Genomic DNA, 17800 nt, shown 5'->3' with positions numbered 1-17800 from the left:
TTTGTCCATAATTGAAGTTGAATCAACTACAATTATGGACAAAGGAAGATAACTCCAATTTTAAAAATTAATTTTAACCAACTACTATTATAGAAAAAGGAAGATAACTCCAATTTTAATTCTTACTTAAGTTGCCTCAACCAAATGTTATGAAACTTATACACAATGCTTATTACCACAAAATTCAGTTTAAGTAGAAATTTGGGTAGCGTCACTTTTATCGTTCTTGAGTTATATCCCTTTATAATGTTGTATGCAAATGGGGGCATCATCTGTGTCCATGGGGACACATTCTCCATTTATTTATATATAGTAAAGACCACCATGAAAATTTCAATCTACCAGTATTGACCACTTTATTAGAATTGACTGTGGCAGTAGTTATAACTAAACCTTGGTAAGCTACTAGTACATACAAGTTATGATCATCTTCATGTACATTTCATTTTTTTCATATTTGGATTAAATTTTACTTCTATGATTATTGTAATTATTTTTTTCATTGTTTATAGAAGAGACAAATTTTTTAATTGCAGATTGCTCGATTAACAAAGAACATGGATACTGGTAACTCCAAACATTGAGCATTATTATTAGTATTAACAAGACAATGAACACTAATAATGATGGTGAAGCGTCTGGCAGTATTGAAAAGAAAGAAAAAAGTCATGAAAGAAAATTAGAAAAATGCATGTCTGATACTGACTATGAAGGCAGGGAGGAGAGTACTGACCATTTCTGTAAAACTGTTCAGAACAATGGCGGAAGTAAAGCCCAGGAAGACAGTCCCCTAAGGAGTTCAGCTGTGAATATTCATCTTGATGAATCAATACCCATTGCCCAGCCTGGCACAGATGTGAAAATATTGTCATCTCAACCATCAGATCTCATTGATCTGGACACCGATTTACCCAACTACAACCTATCTCCATTTTATAAAATTTGCAAAAGTTTCCCACATGATAGCCTAGAAAATGTTGAAAGGGAATATAAAACAGTCACAGTAACAAGGGACGCAAGATATAGCCATGAGCATGAGGAAGAAGTATTGAAGACCTCAGGAGTTGAAAGTATCAGTCAGGATTTGTGTATAACACAACAGGAGACCTCGGAAGTTGAAAGTATTAGTCAGGATTTGTGTAAAACAGAACAGGAGACCTCGGAAGTTGAAAGTATTAGTCAGGATTTGTGTAAAACAGGACAGAAGACCCTGGAAGTTGAAAGTATTAGTCAGGATTTGTGTAAAACAGAACAGGAGACCTCGGAAGTTGAAAGTATTAGTCAGGATTTGTGTAAAACAGAACAGGAGACCTCGGAAGTTGAAAGTATTAGTCAGGATTTGTGTAAAACAGAACAGGAGACCTCGGAAGTTGAAAGTATTAGTCAGGATTTGTGTAAAACAGAACAGGAGACCTCGGAAGTTGAAAGTATTAGTCAGGATTTGTGTAAAACAGAACAGGAGACCTCGGAAGTTGAAAGTATTAGTCAGGATTTGTGTAAAACTGAACTGGAGACCTCAGGAGTTGACAATAGAAACAAGGATTATTTGGTTGGCAAAGAACTGCAGATAACTTCAGGAGATATAAGCTGCAAAAATGCTAGTTGTAGTGAGGAGGAGGGAAGGGATGTTACAGATATCACTGAAGCAGTGTCTCAAATCAAAACCAGTAACAAACTGTTGTCTGACAATAAATCCAATCAACAACTTGTTGTAACACATGCAGAAAAGTCATTGAAAAGGAATAGAAACCACTACAACCAACAACTGAAGACTGAAATGAATTACATAATGTTGTCGGAACATTCTACAATGAATTATTATATACTGAAGAGAACAATAGTAATAGAGGAAGTAATTTACAGCAATGAATATTATTCAACAAACTATTGCAGGTATGAATGGCATGAGGTCTTAATGAATGCCAGCTGTAGGCAGAATTTCAGGCCTGATCACTTCAGCCTGGAATCCCAGGTTAAGGAATTCTTCAGCTACAATAGTTGGTATTATGATCACTTAACAGGAGAAATAAAGTATGCGGTTCATGAATTTTTTGTAAGAGATTCCACTTATGCATTTCAGTATTCCTTCACAAATAAGATGCATGAAAACAAATATCAGAAGGAAACATACAAGTTTTTATTTGAACAATTTTATTACCAGTTCGATATAATTGCTAACCCAGTCATCAGGGTTGAACCAGAATATTTAATTCCTCCAGTTGATATAAATGATGTACATTCACGAGGACTAGTAACCATCTATTATGAATCAGAGGAAGAGGATCATGATCATAATGAGTTAACATCGCATGCTCAAGCTGCACATGTTCAAGGTGCACATGCTCAAGCTGCATATACTCAAGCTGCATATGCTCAATCTTCACATGCTCAAAATGCACATGTTCAAGGTGCACATGCTCAAGATGCACATGCAGATATTTTGAATATGACACCCAGAAGGGTGCATCCTATAACAGAAGATAATATGACTGCTGAAACTACCCTTAGTCCTGCAATTACTTTGAGCCCTACTGACAGAGGTATACAGTGTAATGGTTCAAGAGAAACTTATGCCTTGAATACTGGAATAGTGCAGAGTACTGAAAACACAATGAACATTATTGCCAAAGGTGTAATGGTACAAAGAACTGCAAGTACTACCAGTATGAATACTTCTACTACAGGTTCACAGTATAGCAGTACTAGAGGAACCTATAGAATGGCTGCTGAAACATCACAACTAACTGTAAATGCTACCAGTATGAATACTTCTGCTACAGGTTCACAGTATAGCAGTACTAGAGGAACCTATAGAATGGCTGCTGAAACATCACAAGTAACTGCAAATGCTACCAGTATAAATACTTCTGCTACAGGTTCACAGTATAGCAGTACTAGAGGAACCTATAGAATGGCTGCTGAAACATCACAAGTAACTGCAAGTACTACCAGTATGAATACTTCTACTACAGGTTCACAGTATAGCAGTACTAGAGGAACCTATAGAATAGCTGCTGAAACATCACAAGTAACTGCAAATGCTACCAGTATGAATACTTCTGCTACAGGTTCACAGTATAGCAGTACTAGAGGAACCTATAGAATGGCTGCTGAAACATCACAAGTAACTGCAAATGCTACCAGTATGAATATTTCTGCTACAGGTTCACAGTATAGCAGTACTAGAAGAACCTATAGAATGGCTGCTGAAACATCACAAGTAACTGCAAATGCTACCAGTATGAATACTTCTACTACAGTTCACAGCAGTTCTAGAGGAACTTATAGAATGGTAGATGAAACAGTACAAAGAACTGCAAATATGATGAATGTTTCTGCCAGAACAGAACAGAGAGTTCAAGAAGCATATAGCATGACTGCTGCATCAGGACATGGAACTAACCTGAGAACTTCTGGTTTAAGCACTCATATTATTTCCAGTAACTCATCAGCAGATGCAAGATCTGATAACAACACTTTGGCTACTATGCCACACATCCAAGAAACAAGAAACTCTAGACAAGGAAGAGGCAATCAAGCATCAAGGGTTATTGAGTCAGATCCTGTCAGAATTGAAGACCAACCATTGGGAGCTAATCATCTGGCAGACCTTATTCAAGAACATATACATCAAAATGGTAAGATTATTTTAGTATTGCTATTTACCTTTGGTATGGAAAGTAGCCTAAATTCATGACTGTTTTAAAATAAACTGAAAAAACTAGTATGTACAGTGAACAAAAACTAGAACACTTAATCAGAGTTAGATAGTCAGACATCAGTACCTTAGTAGTTTATTGATTAATGGACTGAGTTTACCAAGTTTTTAGTTGGGTTCAATTTAAGGGTAAAGTTTTTCAGACATCAATAAATTAGTCAACAGTCAGGGGACTTACTTAAATGAGTGATTTTCTAAATCACTGATTCAAGTAACATTATGTCCATAAAGGTTGGAAGTAAGAGTTGTCTTTCTTTAATAATCACCTATTTAAGTAGTACAAATTCATCACTAGACTAAGTGATTTAATTTTATTGTAGCTTTAAATATAGAATACTAATGATCCAGGGACTAATTATGTTGCTAAAATTATCAGAACCAACATCTGTGTTGATAGGATGACCGGGTCATGTCAGGTGATGACCTTGTACTAAATCTAGGATAATGACATAAAAATCACTTGTTTAAGTATCATACCTCAATTTCCTTCCAAAAAATCACTTCTTTAAGTATCATTATTTCAAATACCCCCACTAATTTCAACACCCCCTGAACAGTGAAATTTTGATCGCGAACAGTAGAATTTTATTACATAATCTATAAGATGAAACCTTGAATTTTACAGGAAAAATACTCCCACTGCTGGGAAAAATCTGTTAAGAAAGTATCAATTAGATATAAGAAGATGTGGTATGAGTGCCAATGAGACAACTCTCCATCCAAGTCAAAATTTATAAAAGTAAAATATTATAGGTCACAGTAAGGTCTTCAACACGGAGCCTTGGCTCACACCGAACAGTAAGCTATAAAGGGCCCCAAAAAATTACTAGTGTAAAACCATTCAAACGGGAAAACCAACGGTCTAATCTATATAAAAAAAGAGAAACGAGAAACACTTATGAACCACACATCAACAAACGACAACTACTGAACATCAGATTCCTGACTTAGGACAGTTGCAAACAAATGCAGCGGGTTTAAACGTTTTAATGGTACCAAACCTTCACCCTTTTTCTGAAACAATAGTGTAACATCACATCATAGAAAAACACACTATAAAATATCAACTGAAATAGCTTAACTCAATCAAAGGACATATTAACACCATTGAACATACACTGAACAAATAAATTTGACCTATGACACAATGTAAATACAAAATAAATAAACTAAGGGAAGAATAATAAAAGTAACATGTTATATCGGTAAGAAATGTTAAACAATTAAAGAAAAACAATATGCTCGAACAAAAATACCATCCATTTGCAATAACTTTAAACACAGGTAAATGAAAATAATTTTGTTGTTAGGTATACCTGTACAGTACCAATAGAGAAAGGAAATATTTTTACAAAATAAATAATTTTGAATACAAAATAAATAAACTAAGGGAAGAATAATAAAAGTTACATGTTATATCGGTAAGAAATGTTGAACAATTATTATCAATCCATTATGTAAAGCCATTTTTATAGCATTTTTTCAACTAAAATAGAATTTGCAGCTAAATGATTGCATCAAAGGCATAAACCTTGCTGCTTAAAAGAAGCAAAATGTTCATTTTTTTCAATTTTACTAATGAAAAGATATTATCTAAATCTATGTGTTTAAAATTTTGGTAAAACTACAAAATCACAATTTGTGACAAAACTTCGATTTTGCTACTTAAATAAGTGATTTAAAAATCCCCGACTTCATGAAATTTTACAAAAATTCAACAATCTTCCATTTCAGAACAAACATTTTGAAAATATTATTTGTTAACAATTTTTTTTTCTTACCTAGGATCTCAACTTCAAAGGACACCATTGGCTGGACAAGATAGACCTGATATGTGTTCCCCAGACACAGTAACAACTGTTCTTACATCAGCTGTTCTGCAGAATCGATTCATTCTTGACTATTTCAGAACAATGGGTGCCACAGGAGCACAGGTACATGTAAGTTGAATTATGGATATTGATTATTTGAGACAACACAAATAACAATGAAAGTATAGCTCCACCAAATAGATTATGTTCATCATGTTCTTTTGTCAGTGGGTATCTTCGATAGGATATATGATTATTTTGTCCATAATGAAATTTTGTGTGAAAGTTAGCTTTTCCAGAAGTGATTACCAGCTAGACATATGGTATGTAACTTGTAGTCAATCTATTGTGTAAAACTATTTTGCCCTGTAGATATTTTGTCCTGCCATGTGTGATAGTCCTGGACCTTGTCAAATTTGGATTGTGCTTCTGTCAATTCATCTGTCCTGTATAACATGGTATAAGCTAGAAAATTGATGGTGAGTGCGAAATTAATATGATTTTTGGTTAGGATAGTTAACAATGAAGTTGTGGACAAATCAGTTGAAACAGAACATCTAAACCAAGTAAAGGGGGGGGGGGGGGTGTTGATTCCAAACCATGAAATGCCCCCTGGATCTGCCACTGTATATAGCAAAATACAAAATGAAAATAACACAATATGGACACCTGTTTATTATCGGAAACTATGTAGACTGATGGTTTTTGATTTATCTCATGTTGACATATACCTAATATCTTTGTTTATCCGTGATTAGATTATTTTTAACATGTTTTATTTGCACTGTTTTCGCATTTGAATTCTGTATTATTCATCATGTTCATCAGGTGTTGGAAATAGTCAGAAATTATCTTCAGCACAATTATGGTAGTGTAACTGCTGATATCAGACAAATGGTTTTGGAAAAGCATGGAGATGTTGGAGACATTCATAGCGAGGCACATGTTATATCAGCCATAATTGGAGATACAAAGACTGAGATAATGACGACTTGTTCCAACCAAGAATGCCCAGTGATCAACTCAAGAATGATTGAATCTTCACTGATTATAAAGTAAGACCAAAATTGATTAAAGTTGTTTCTCTAATTCTTACCCGATTTATCCTTTTCTTGACCTGCTGATTATTTTTATTTAATCAATGTTTGGTTCGTTTGATCTCAGTTATTCATTGGTCAAAATTTGATTATGACGTCAAGTTTTCTTGCTTTCCTCTGAATTTCCTATTGTGGCGTCATGAAAAAAGGTGACCATGTCTGATGACGTCTCATAAAAAGAACACATCTTTTTGCAGATCATTTGAAAAGAAGGAATAAGTTTGCCTGCATATTGTTTAAAAATCATTAGAGAAACAGATTCCACCACCAAATCTTGTGTAATACAATATTTATCCACTCTCAACAGTTAAATTTTAAATATTTAAAAACTCGGCGAGCCTCGCGTTTTAAATTATAAAATTTAACTGTCTCGAGTGGATAAATTTCGTATCACACTGGATGCTAAACTTTTAAAGTGACATTATCATGTCTATACTCTAGGCCATGATATGTTCAGCTATTAATATATGCCATATGGGTTGTAACTGTGATATTCATATTGTATACACATACATTATCCTGGTTACAGTGTATTATTCTATATTGAGTAGGAAGTATTATAGAAGTTACTGTTTATGTCAGAGTTATTTTTTTTCCCTTGATTTTAAGCAGTATAAATGCCTTCAAATTTAACAATTGGGAAATAAAAAAACTGAACGTCTATGATATTTAACATGTTTTAAGTTTCAATATTTAATTGCTAGATAACAGCAATATTTTTACACTGTTCAAAATGTTAAATTTATTTGTATGCAATTTTTAATACAGGATAAATGCTCTCAGAACCTGATAGCAGTTGGTTAGATGTAAAATAGATCAAGCAAATCTCTCTCAGTTTAGGAAAAAGTATGGATTTGATTCGTTTCACTATAAGACCATGACCCCTATTAACAACTACACACTTGACTAGTACCTCATCTTTCCTAAACATAATTACCTTGTGTTTTAATTCTTGTGTAATTCTTCATGTATTTATAATCCTGGTTATGGAAATATTCATTTTGTTACCTTTTTCTTTACACGATAATATGTTAAGATTTACTTAACAAAGTCTTTCAATTGAAAATAGAAAAAAAAAGATTACTTTAATCCAATAAACTGTTGTAAATATAAAAATAAGATTTATTACTAATGAGATGGTAACTTTTAAGTCCAAATGATGTGGATCAGTGGATATAAACAACTAAAGGCACCATATGGCCTTTAACGATCAGCAAAACACATACTGTATAGTTAAGCATTGAAAGGCCTTGACGTAGAACAATTTCTTTTAAACAAGAAAACCAACCACCAGATTTATGTAAAAACAATAATTGGAAAACAAATTTGACAGACACCACTAAATTACAGGCTCCTAACATGGGCACAGGGCAGACATACAGAATTTGATGAGCACTTACTATCCTTCTTAATATCAAGGCAATGATTTAAGCATTCATTCCATGGTCAAACAATTAAAAAACAGGACTAAAACATAGCAGTTTTAATTGATTTTGATGTTATAGTACAATTGCTGATTATTATTTTTGTTGCAAAAACTCTTGAGGTTAACTGTATTCCATAATTTGCTGTCTTTTCCAGATCTTATCAGCTGCTCTTGTTTAAGGGACATTGGAACTTCTCTGGAAATTTTTACAAGCCAAAACAATTGATAGAAAATAAATATAGAATGCTCTTTCATAAAGGAAACAAACTTTTAAACGCCACAGGATAATATACAGGATAATATAGGAAAAAAACGGTATTAATATGTTATACCTCGAAAAAAGGAAAACAAAATTTGTAGACAGCCCATTCTCTAATATTGAAATGAGAATAATGTGTATCTTGTTTCAGGTACCAAGGAACCTTGACTTCAACATCTGTAGGACATTATCTGAACCAACATCTGATGGGGAAAGAAGAACCTTGCAGTAATTGTCAGAGGTAATATTAAGGAAGGACAAAGAATTGTATTTATTAAGGTTACTGTAAATTCAGAATATAATTGCATGCATTTATTATTGCCATTTTTAAAAATGGAAAAAAATGAGAGATTTATTATTGCGATTTCGGGAAAATTGGCATACATATCTTTGTATCAGATGTAAGAATGCAAGTTATTATTGCGATACTCAACCAGTCGCATTATTCCCAATAATAAAAAACCTCGCAATAATTTCTGAGTTTACAGTATTATTCAGAAGTATTAATGTTATTTCTACTTTTTGTGTTTTTTGTTCCTGACAATCAACCAACATGACCACCATGGCTAAAATACAACATACTGGTAAAAATGCATCTAATATTGCGATACTTAACCAGTCGCATTATTCCCATTAATAAAAAACCTCGCAATAATTTCTGAATTTACAGTATTATTCAGAAGTATTAATATTATTTCTACTTTTTGTGTTTTTTGTTCCTGCCAATCAACCAACATGGCATGGCCACCATGGCTAAAATACAACATACTGGTAAAAATGCATCTAATATTTTAAAAATCATAATAGATAAAGAAATTCTTAAAGAGACAAAAATGCTCAGAATATTAAGATCTACAAAAATGTTCCTTCTTCCCATTGCCACCAAAATTATTTGATGTATCCCTTTACATTTGCTTTAGGAGTTATTGCCATAAAACGATTTTTGAATAATTTTAGTTTTTGCCATTAATATTGAAAACAATATTAGATAGCTATATAGGTAGTAACTGTAGAAACTGCAAACACCAAAATTTTCAGCATTGCAAGATCAACAAAAATGTCTGGCATCAGCAACAATTAAGTTTGTGAATAGGTCAGTATAAGGGGAACCACTAATGGTTAGTCAATGATAGTTAGTATGCATTTGTAAAACTTTTGCAAGTCTCATTTCCATGGAGATCATTTGGCCATGTCCCCTAACTCATAGTCTTTTGGATGAAGTTTGGAAGTTTAAGATTAATCACTAATAGTAAGTCAATGATATTTAGTATTAAATTGTATTTATATATAAGCATTGGCACATCTCATTTCCATGGATATTAACTGACCCCACCTCCTAAGTCATGACCTATTGACTGAAACTTCTGTTTTCCTGCCAAAGGTTGGTGGTTCTCTCCAGGTACTCCTCTTTCCTCCGCAAATAAAAACTGAAGGCCACAAAATAGGTAATAGTGCTGAAAGTGGTTTTAAACACCAAAAATCAATCATATATTATAGTCGGTTGTAAGTGCTCTCTTAAGTTTATATCTATTGTTGATTCGAAGTATGTGTGGATCAAATAAAATTTACTTATTTGTCAGGTATATTTTTTGCCCTTGCTGCAGCAGAGGGGGCATTAAGTTTTACCCTTGTCCATCTGTACGTTTATATGTTACAGTGAATTTGTATAATCAATGATTATGTAGAATCCCTAAAATGTTCAGGGATTATGTAGAATCGGTTAGTTTAGGGATTATATATAATCTCTAAAATTTTCAGGGATTATGTATAATCACTAGAAAAAATGTCGGGGTTTATACAGAATAACTGAAATGAAGAATTAGTTTCATTTATATAGAAAATGAATAAAAGTTAAATAATTCATTCTTTAAAATCATATTAAAAAATCATTATAAACATATAGATTGTAAAATGTAAAGCACAATATGTTAAAATGATAACCTCGAATACATTAAAATCTTATGCACAACATATCAAAATGTTAGGAACAATATACTAAATTATTAAGCACAGTCAAGGGTACTACTTGTAGAAGTAATTTTTATTTACTTGAAGTAAATATTAATATACTTATATAAGTAAATTTGTAGGATACTTATACAAGTGTATTTTATTTACTTGTATAGGTAAAAAAAATTGGGGTTAGTTATGTCCCTTAGACATTCAGATTTGTTTACTTATACAAGTAAAAAAGTCATCCTATCTTCTTTTCTTGAATTCTTAGGACTTCTTTGCTCTAATAGAATTTTTGATTGTCTGTCCTTTGCAGATATCTTTACTAATCATTTAAGTGTAATTTCATGGACAATGAAAATCTCATTTGTCTGTTATCTTCAGAACACTGCTCATTTACAAGCCCCCAAGGGGCAATTTTTGAAGGCCTTGGCAAATACTTAAGATCTTTGCGCAATCAGTTTCTTTGTTGAATTAATGAGATGAAACATTGAACTCTAATAAAAAATTATGAGCTAACCTGAGAAAAATTGTTAAAGGCATGTTTTTACATCTCAAAACTTGAGAATTTTTGTGGGATTGTAAAAAAAATTTATTTATACAAGTAAATTTTTGAGAAAATTAAGGGGAGATTATTCAAACAATATAATTAACTTATATAAGTTTATTTTATTTACTTCTTCAAGTAAATAAAGATTACTTGTACATGTAGTACCCCTGACTGAAGCATATAATATTAAAATATTAAGCACAATATTTTAAAAAACAAACATTACATTCACTCTGTGGTTAAAGTTTAAAAAAATAACTTTCTTAAACTATCCTGGATTTGTACCAATCTTGGACAGAAACTTGTTTATGATCAAAAGCTAGTATCTAGAAAGAAATTTAAAAACAACTTACTTCCTGTTTATCCGTACATTACTTATAAATGGACTTATTTTTTTTCCAGCTTACATTACATTCAGTCTGCAGTTACAGTTTTTAAAACATTTATTAAATACATAAACCATTTCAGTAACTGTTAAATTAATCTATCATGTGCATTATCCTATCACACTGAAAACATAGACAACAGCAAAAGTAGGCGAGACACTGGGTTCCGCGGAACCCTCACAAATTTTTCTATACATTTAGTTGCGTCAGTTCTCTCAGTTTGAATTTCTTGTTCATTTGAACACAAAATACACACAGATGTTTCATAACCTTCCTCACCATTTGTTTTACTACAAATAAAATGCACTGTGGATTTACAGTTTGAACATTTTTTTGTCATATAAATGATCTTGGTAAACCATGATGAACTTGAAATTAAATAGATTGCATATCATCGTCAGATATTTAAGTTTTGTTATTTTTTTAGATCTATTCCCACCAGCCCCAATCCTATGTTAATGTATAAGGATGTAAAGAGTGTAATCTATATGAAATATAAGAGATGGTAGGAGCCTTTAAACAATTTAAATACTTACTGTTCACTTAAACTTTCAAGGAATAAGAAAACACAAATGACAAGTTATCTTTATTTAATTTTTATCAAACACAGGATCTTTGAATTATTGATAATCCCTGAAATCATACTAGGGAATTTGTAGAATAATTATATAAAAATTAATGTTCAGTGATTATGTAAAATCACTGGTCATTTTCAGGGATTATATATAATCACTAATGATTTTGGTGATTCTACATAATCCCTGAAAAATCAGGGATTCTACATAATCCGTGATTATACAAATTCACTGTAACATATATACCTCTCAACATTAGTTTTAGTTCTCTTACTTTAGTTTGCCTCAACCAAATGATATGAAACTTATGCACAATAAGTATTACCTCCAAACACAGATCTAGTATGGATTTGGATGGTGTCACTTTCACCGTTCTTGAGTTATGTCCCTTTATTGAAAAATTGCAGAACTTGCTGTATATTTACAAGTGGGGGCAACTGTGGACGAATTCTTCATTTATTTTCAAAGGAGTCGGTGTTGGTGGATGGTGTGGTATGGTGTTGTAACTGTCTGATCTTTTTTTGTAATAAGTAATATTTCAGCATAATGTTCAGAAAATCAATAAACCAAACACTCTTATATTGTTTTTGTCTTTACTTGTAAATGCTATTAAGATTATTTCATAATTTATTTACAGGATACCACCAGGTATTAAACGAACTGTAAGAAGTATTGAATCCACTTTTATATACATAAATGCCTCCCAAGGCAGAGTTCCAAAGGCAAATGTGAAGGACATGCTTAGTCAGTTCTGTGTTGGTGAGTCACATTACCAGATTCATGCATTGAGCTTTTGGCATGACCAGCATTTCACAGTGAGAATTAATATTCATAACATGTGGTGGACATATGACAACAAGAGAGGAATATTTAATCAGGGGGTGGAAGTTGATGATTGCATGCCTGGAATTTTGTCGGGAATTTATATCAAGAAGATTGCATAGGTTTCAGTGCAGTCTGCTCCTTGTATACAGTATATTACAAATTATTTTTTAAAGCATGCAAATCATTACTTACAATTTATAGTTTAGCACTGTGAAAGTAGACATTTTTGGTAAACATACAATTAACATTGGCACCTTTTTTTTTTAAAAGACTATGAAAAAATAACAAAGATTTTATAAGATTTTCAATTATGGCCTTTTAAGCTGCATGTAATAAAATTATGAAAAGAAAAGTAGGGGTTAGCGGGGGAAATTTTTTTAATAGCACTAAATGGATAAAACCAGAGGATTCCGAATATCTGGCAAAAATTAAAAAACAAAAGAGGAGCGAACATCCTTAAATAAGGTTGTAACTCACCTGACAAAGTTTATATTTTAGTTTTTATGCATCAAACTTGATTTGATAGATATTTGGTTTTATACCCTGCTTTTAGTCCTGAGTTAATATAGGGTAGCTCTGAATAAATCATAGGGGTACTTAAATTTTTATCATCTTTAAAATAGTTGCATTTCCAAAAGATAGGTCTTTTTGTCCTTTACATATTTGGCTATAACGATACCATATAGCTGGTAATGCACAACTAAATTTTGCTATTTTGGTGGTAAGCATTTTATTGCAAAATTTAACCTATTCAAACGTTTTGCTGTCCATTAAAAAGCATTGTACAAAGACTTAACCATGGGAAAGATTTAAGTACACCTTCCTAGGCCCAACTTGCAAACAAAACTTGATGAGAAAAACTGCATAGAGTTATGGCCCTTTGATTTAGATTTGTTAATACTCATTGACACCAACCTTTTGTAGATTTCATGATTAGCTAAAGAGATACCACATATTTGAATACTATATATATACACAAAAAAATAATCATTTTAATCACTACTAAAGTGCTAATATTGAAGCTGCAAAATTTTGTATCCTCAAAATTTGACAATCACGGAAAATTAAGAAATCCATAATACTAGGAATTCCTTGCTTATTTAATGTTTATGAGCATATGCTACTGAAAACCAATGGTTTGAATCATGGGGAGTTTAGTTATCATATTGACAAGGTATAGGACCAGACCATAAGGACCATTTAAGGACTTTTTTAACAGAGCATTTTGACTAAAAGTTTGACCTTTGCAGACACCTGTCTTTTTGTTAAAAACCTGTCTCATGGTGTTTTTTTTTTATATTTAAGAAATCTTAGCAAATGCTAAATATCAGAAATTTTCATTACATCAAGCAGATTTTGTAGTTTGATTTTATTTTGAAATCACCAAAATAATTTAGCCTCATCTCACAGCCAATAATTGTTATAAATTGGCAAGAAAAGTAGGGTTTTTTTCAGCACACCTGGTTTGTATGGCCAGTATGAGCTTTTCTCATCAGTTCAAATAGCCTGAAAAAATTCATGTAATAAGATTAGTTCATTTTGAGTTCTTTAAATGTTGAAGTGATCTCTCTAGAGGTATTATGGTTCTATTTTTTTTTACTTCTGTGATATAAGAATGAATTTTATAATATAATGAATTGAATAATTATGTGGGTATATAGTTTTTGTCGAGCCTGCGACTTTTGTCGCAGAAAGCTCGACATAGGGATAGTGATCCGGCGGCGGCTACGGCGGCGGCGGCGGCGTTAGCTAACTTCTTAAAAGCTTTATATTTTTGAAGGTGGAAGGTCTGGATGCTTCATACTTTGTATATGGATTCCTCATGTTACGAAGTTTCCGTCAGTCACATGTCAAATGTCCTTGACCTCATTTTCATGGTTCAGTGACTACTTGAAAAAAAAGTTCAGATTTTTTGTAATGTTAGATTCTCTCTTATTATAAGTAATAGGATAACTATATTTGGTATGTGCGTACCTTGCAAGGTCCTCATGCCCGTCAGACAGTTTTCACTTGACCTCGACCTCATTTCATGGATCAGTGAACAAGGTTAAGTTTTGGTGGTCAAGTCCATATCTCAGATACTATAAGCAATAGGTCTTGTATATTCGGTGTATGGAAGGACTGTAAGGTGTACATGTCCAACTGGCAGGTGTCATCTGACCTTGACCTCATTTTCATGGTTCAGTGGTTATAGTTAAGTTTTTGTGTTTTGGTCTGTATTTCTTATACTGTATGCCATAGGTCTACTATATTTGGTGTATGGAATGATTGTAAGGTGTACATGTCTAGCGGGCAGGTGTCATCTGACCTTGACCTCATTTTCATGGTTCAGTGGTCAAAGTTAAGTTTTTGAGTTTTGGTCTTTTTTTCTAATACTATGTGCAATAGTTCAACTATATTTGGTATGTGCGTACCTTGCAAGGTCCTCATGCCCGTCAGACAGTTTTCACTTGACCTCGACCTCATTTCATGGATCAATGAACAAGGTTAAGTTTTGGTGGTCAAGTCCATATCTCAGATACTATAAGCAATAGGTCTAGTATATTCGGTGTATGGAAGGACTGTAAGGTGTACATGTCCAACTGGCAGGTGTCATCTGACCTTGACCTCATTTTCATGGTTCAGTGGTTATAGTTAAGTTTTTGTGTTTTGGTCTGTTTTTCTTATACTGTATGCCATAGGTCTACTATATTTGGTGTATGGAATGATTGTAAGGTGTACATGTCTAGCGGGCAGGTGTCATCTGACCTTGACCTTATTTTCATGGTTCAGTGGTCAAAGTTAAGTTTTTGAGTTTTGGTCTTTTTTTCTAATACTATGTGCAATAGTTCAACTATATTTGGTATGTGCGTACCTTGCAAGGTCCTCATGCCCGTCAGACAGTTTTCACTTGACCTCGACCTCATTTCATGGATCAATGAACAAGGTTAAGTTTTGGTGGTCAAGTCCATATCTCAGATACTATAAGCAATAGGTCTAGTATATTCGGTGTATGGAAGGACTGTAAGGTGTACATGTCCAACTGGCAGGTGTCATCTGACCTTGACCTCATTTTCATGGTTCAGTGGTTATAGTTAAGTTTTTGTGTTTTGGTCTGTTTTTCTTATACTGTATGCCATAGGTCTACTATATTTGGTGTATGGAATGATTGTAAGGTGTACATGTCTAGCGGGCAGGTGTCATCTGACCTTGACCTTATTTTCATGGTTCAGTGGTCAAAGTTAAGTTTTTGAGTTTTGGTCTTTTTTTCTAATACTATGTGCAATAGTTCAACTATATTTGGTATGTGCGTACCTTGCAAGGTCCTCATGCCCGTCAGACAGTTTTCACTTGACCTCGACCTCATTTCATGGATCAATGAACAAGGTTAAGTTTTGGTGGTCAAGTCCATATCTCAGATACTATAAGCAATAGGTCTAGTATATTTGGTGTATGGAAGGACTGTAAGGTGTACATGTCCAACTGGCAGGTGTCATCTGACCTTGACCTCATTTTCATGGTTCAGTGGTTATAGTTAAGTTTTTGTGTTTTGGTCTGTTTTTCTTATACTGTATGCAATAGTTCAACTATATTTGGTGTATGGAAATATTTTATGATCTATTTGGCAGTCACGCAGGTTTTATTTGACCTCATTTTCAAGGTTCATTGCTCAGTGTTAAGTTTTTGTGTTTTGGTCTGTTTTTCTTAAACTATAAGCAATAGGTCAACTCTATTTGTTGTATGGAAGAATTGTTAGCTGTACATGCCTGCCTAGCATGGTTCATCTGACCTTGACCTCATTTTCATAGTTCATTGGTCAATGTTTAGTTTACTTGGTTAATGTTAAGTTTATGTGACAGTTGTAATAAAGCTTTATATTTAGGACTATCAACATAATATCAATGATTAGTAAAGAAGGCGAGACATTTCAGCGTGTGCACTCTTGTTTGAGTTTTGGTCTTTTTTTCTAATACTATATGCAATAGTTCAACTATATTTGGTGTATGGAAATATTTTATGATCTATTTGGCAGTCACGCAGGTTTTATTTGACCTTGACCTCATTTTCAAGGTTCATTGCTCAGTGTTAAGTTTTTGTGTTTTGGTCTGTTTTTCTTAAACTATAAGCAATAGGTCAACTATATTTGTTGTATGGAAGAATTGTTAGCTGTACATGCCTGCCTAGCATGGTTCATCTGACCTTGACCTCATTTTCATGGTTCAATGGTCAATGTTTAGTTTACTTGGTTAATGTTAAGTTTATGTGACAGTTGTAATAAAGCTTTATATTTAGGACTATCAACATAATATCAATGATTAGTAAAGAAGGCGAGACATTTCAGCGTGTGCACTCTTGTATGGAAATAGTGCTATTTGTAAATATTTTCAATGTTTATTTAAAAATCTTACCTGGATTAAGAATAGTGAATGTTATTTAGGTTGTTACTTTGTTTTAAATTCTATTATTTATTGATCCACTTATTTGTTTGTTTTGATGAAGTGGATGTAAATTAATTAAAATTTATAAGCTGTGATCTTTGTCTTTCAGAAAACACATGATATTATGTAAAATTAAGGGTAGAACAAAGTTACTTATTTATAAATACCTTTGAAAGTGCATTATATAGTTAATAATCAGCATGATTATATAGTTAATAATCAGCATGAATAGATAATTTTCATGGTCACTATTTTTTTTACAATAAGATTTGATTTAATTTACCCTTATTGATTGCATAAAATTGGAGCGAACTACACAGGAAATAGATATACCAACATGACCTCCCCCCTCCGCCACACACACAAACTAAAAACCAGGTGGTGACATGTGATACTGCTCAATATATTATCTGTTTATCAAAGTTCATCTTGCTGTAAGATGGTAGATGCTGATCTGTAATCAGATAATGAATTTCAATGGTATTATAAACCTGTTGTACATGTTTATACATTTTTGTTGTTTTTTAAAAGGGTGCTTAAGGTAGATTGGTGTTTTTTTGTCATTCCTTTTGGGCATGTTGCAAAATACTCTTTTGGTAAACATTTTTTTTTTTTACCAAATATCATTCAAATACAACAGAAACATCTTACTATTGAAATAAAAAGAAGAGATTATAGAAAATTAAGTGTCTTTTAATGTTTCTCAGATTTTCAGAAAAAATCCTTTTAAAATCAAGGGTAGATAATTGTACTGAATTTGATAGGACAATTTGTGTTTCATG

At 32.7% G+C, this 17800-nt stretch overlaps 1 protein-coding gene and 1 long non-coding RNA gene across 2 annotated transcripts; one reads left to right on the top strand and one right to left on the bottom strand.

Moving 5' to 3' along the window:
- The first annotated feature begins 544 nt into the window (after positions 1 to 544).
- On the top strand, positions 545 to 14266 carry LOC127724575 (uncharacterized). The gene is made up of 5 exons (XM_052231575.1): positions 545 to 3638; positions 5504 to 5658; positions 6358 to 6584; positions 8463 to 8552; positions 12413 to 14266. Exons 1-5 carry the CDS (start codon positions 611 to 613, stop codon positions 12717 to 12719), a joined length of 3807 nt encoding a protein of 1268 aa, XP_052087535.1. The 5' UTR covers positions 545 to 610; the 3' UTR covers positions 12720 to 14266.
- A 1697-nt stretch (positions 14267 to 15963) lies between these two features.
- LOC127724619 (uncharacterized) lies at positions 15964 to 16939 on the bottom strand. The gene is made up of 2 exons (XR_007992608.1): positions 16633 to 16939; positions 15964 to 16228 (listed from the first exon to the last, which is right to left on the bottom strand). It is a non-coding gene; the product is annotated as an uncharacterized LOC127724619 (long non-coding RNA).
- Positions 16940 to 17800: the final 861 nt, after the last annotated feature.

The sequence above is a fragment of the Mytilus californianus genome, unplaced genomic scaffold (assembly GCF_021869535.1).
Source record: "Mytilus californianus isolate M0D057914Y unplaced genomic scaffold, xbMytCali1.0.p SCAF_14, whole genome shotgun sequence".
Classification (NCBI taxonomy): Eukaryota; Metazoa; Mollusca; class Bivalvia; order Mytilida; family Mytilidae; genus Mytilus; species Mytilus californianus.
The sequence above is the reverse complement of the archived record's forward strand: the minus strand, read 5'-3'. Positions and strand labels throughout refer to the sequence as shown.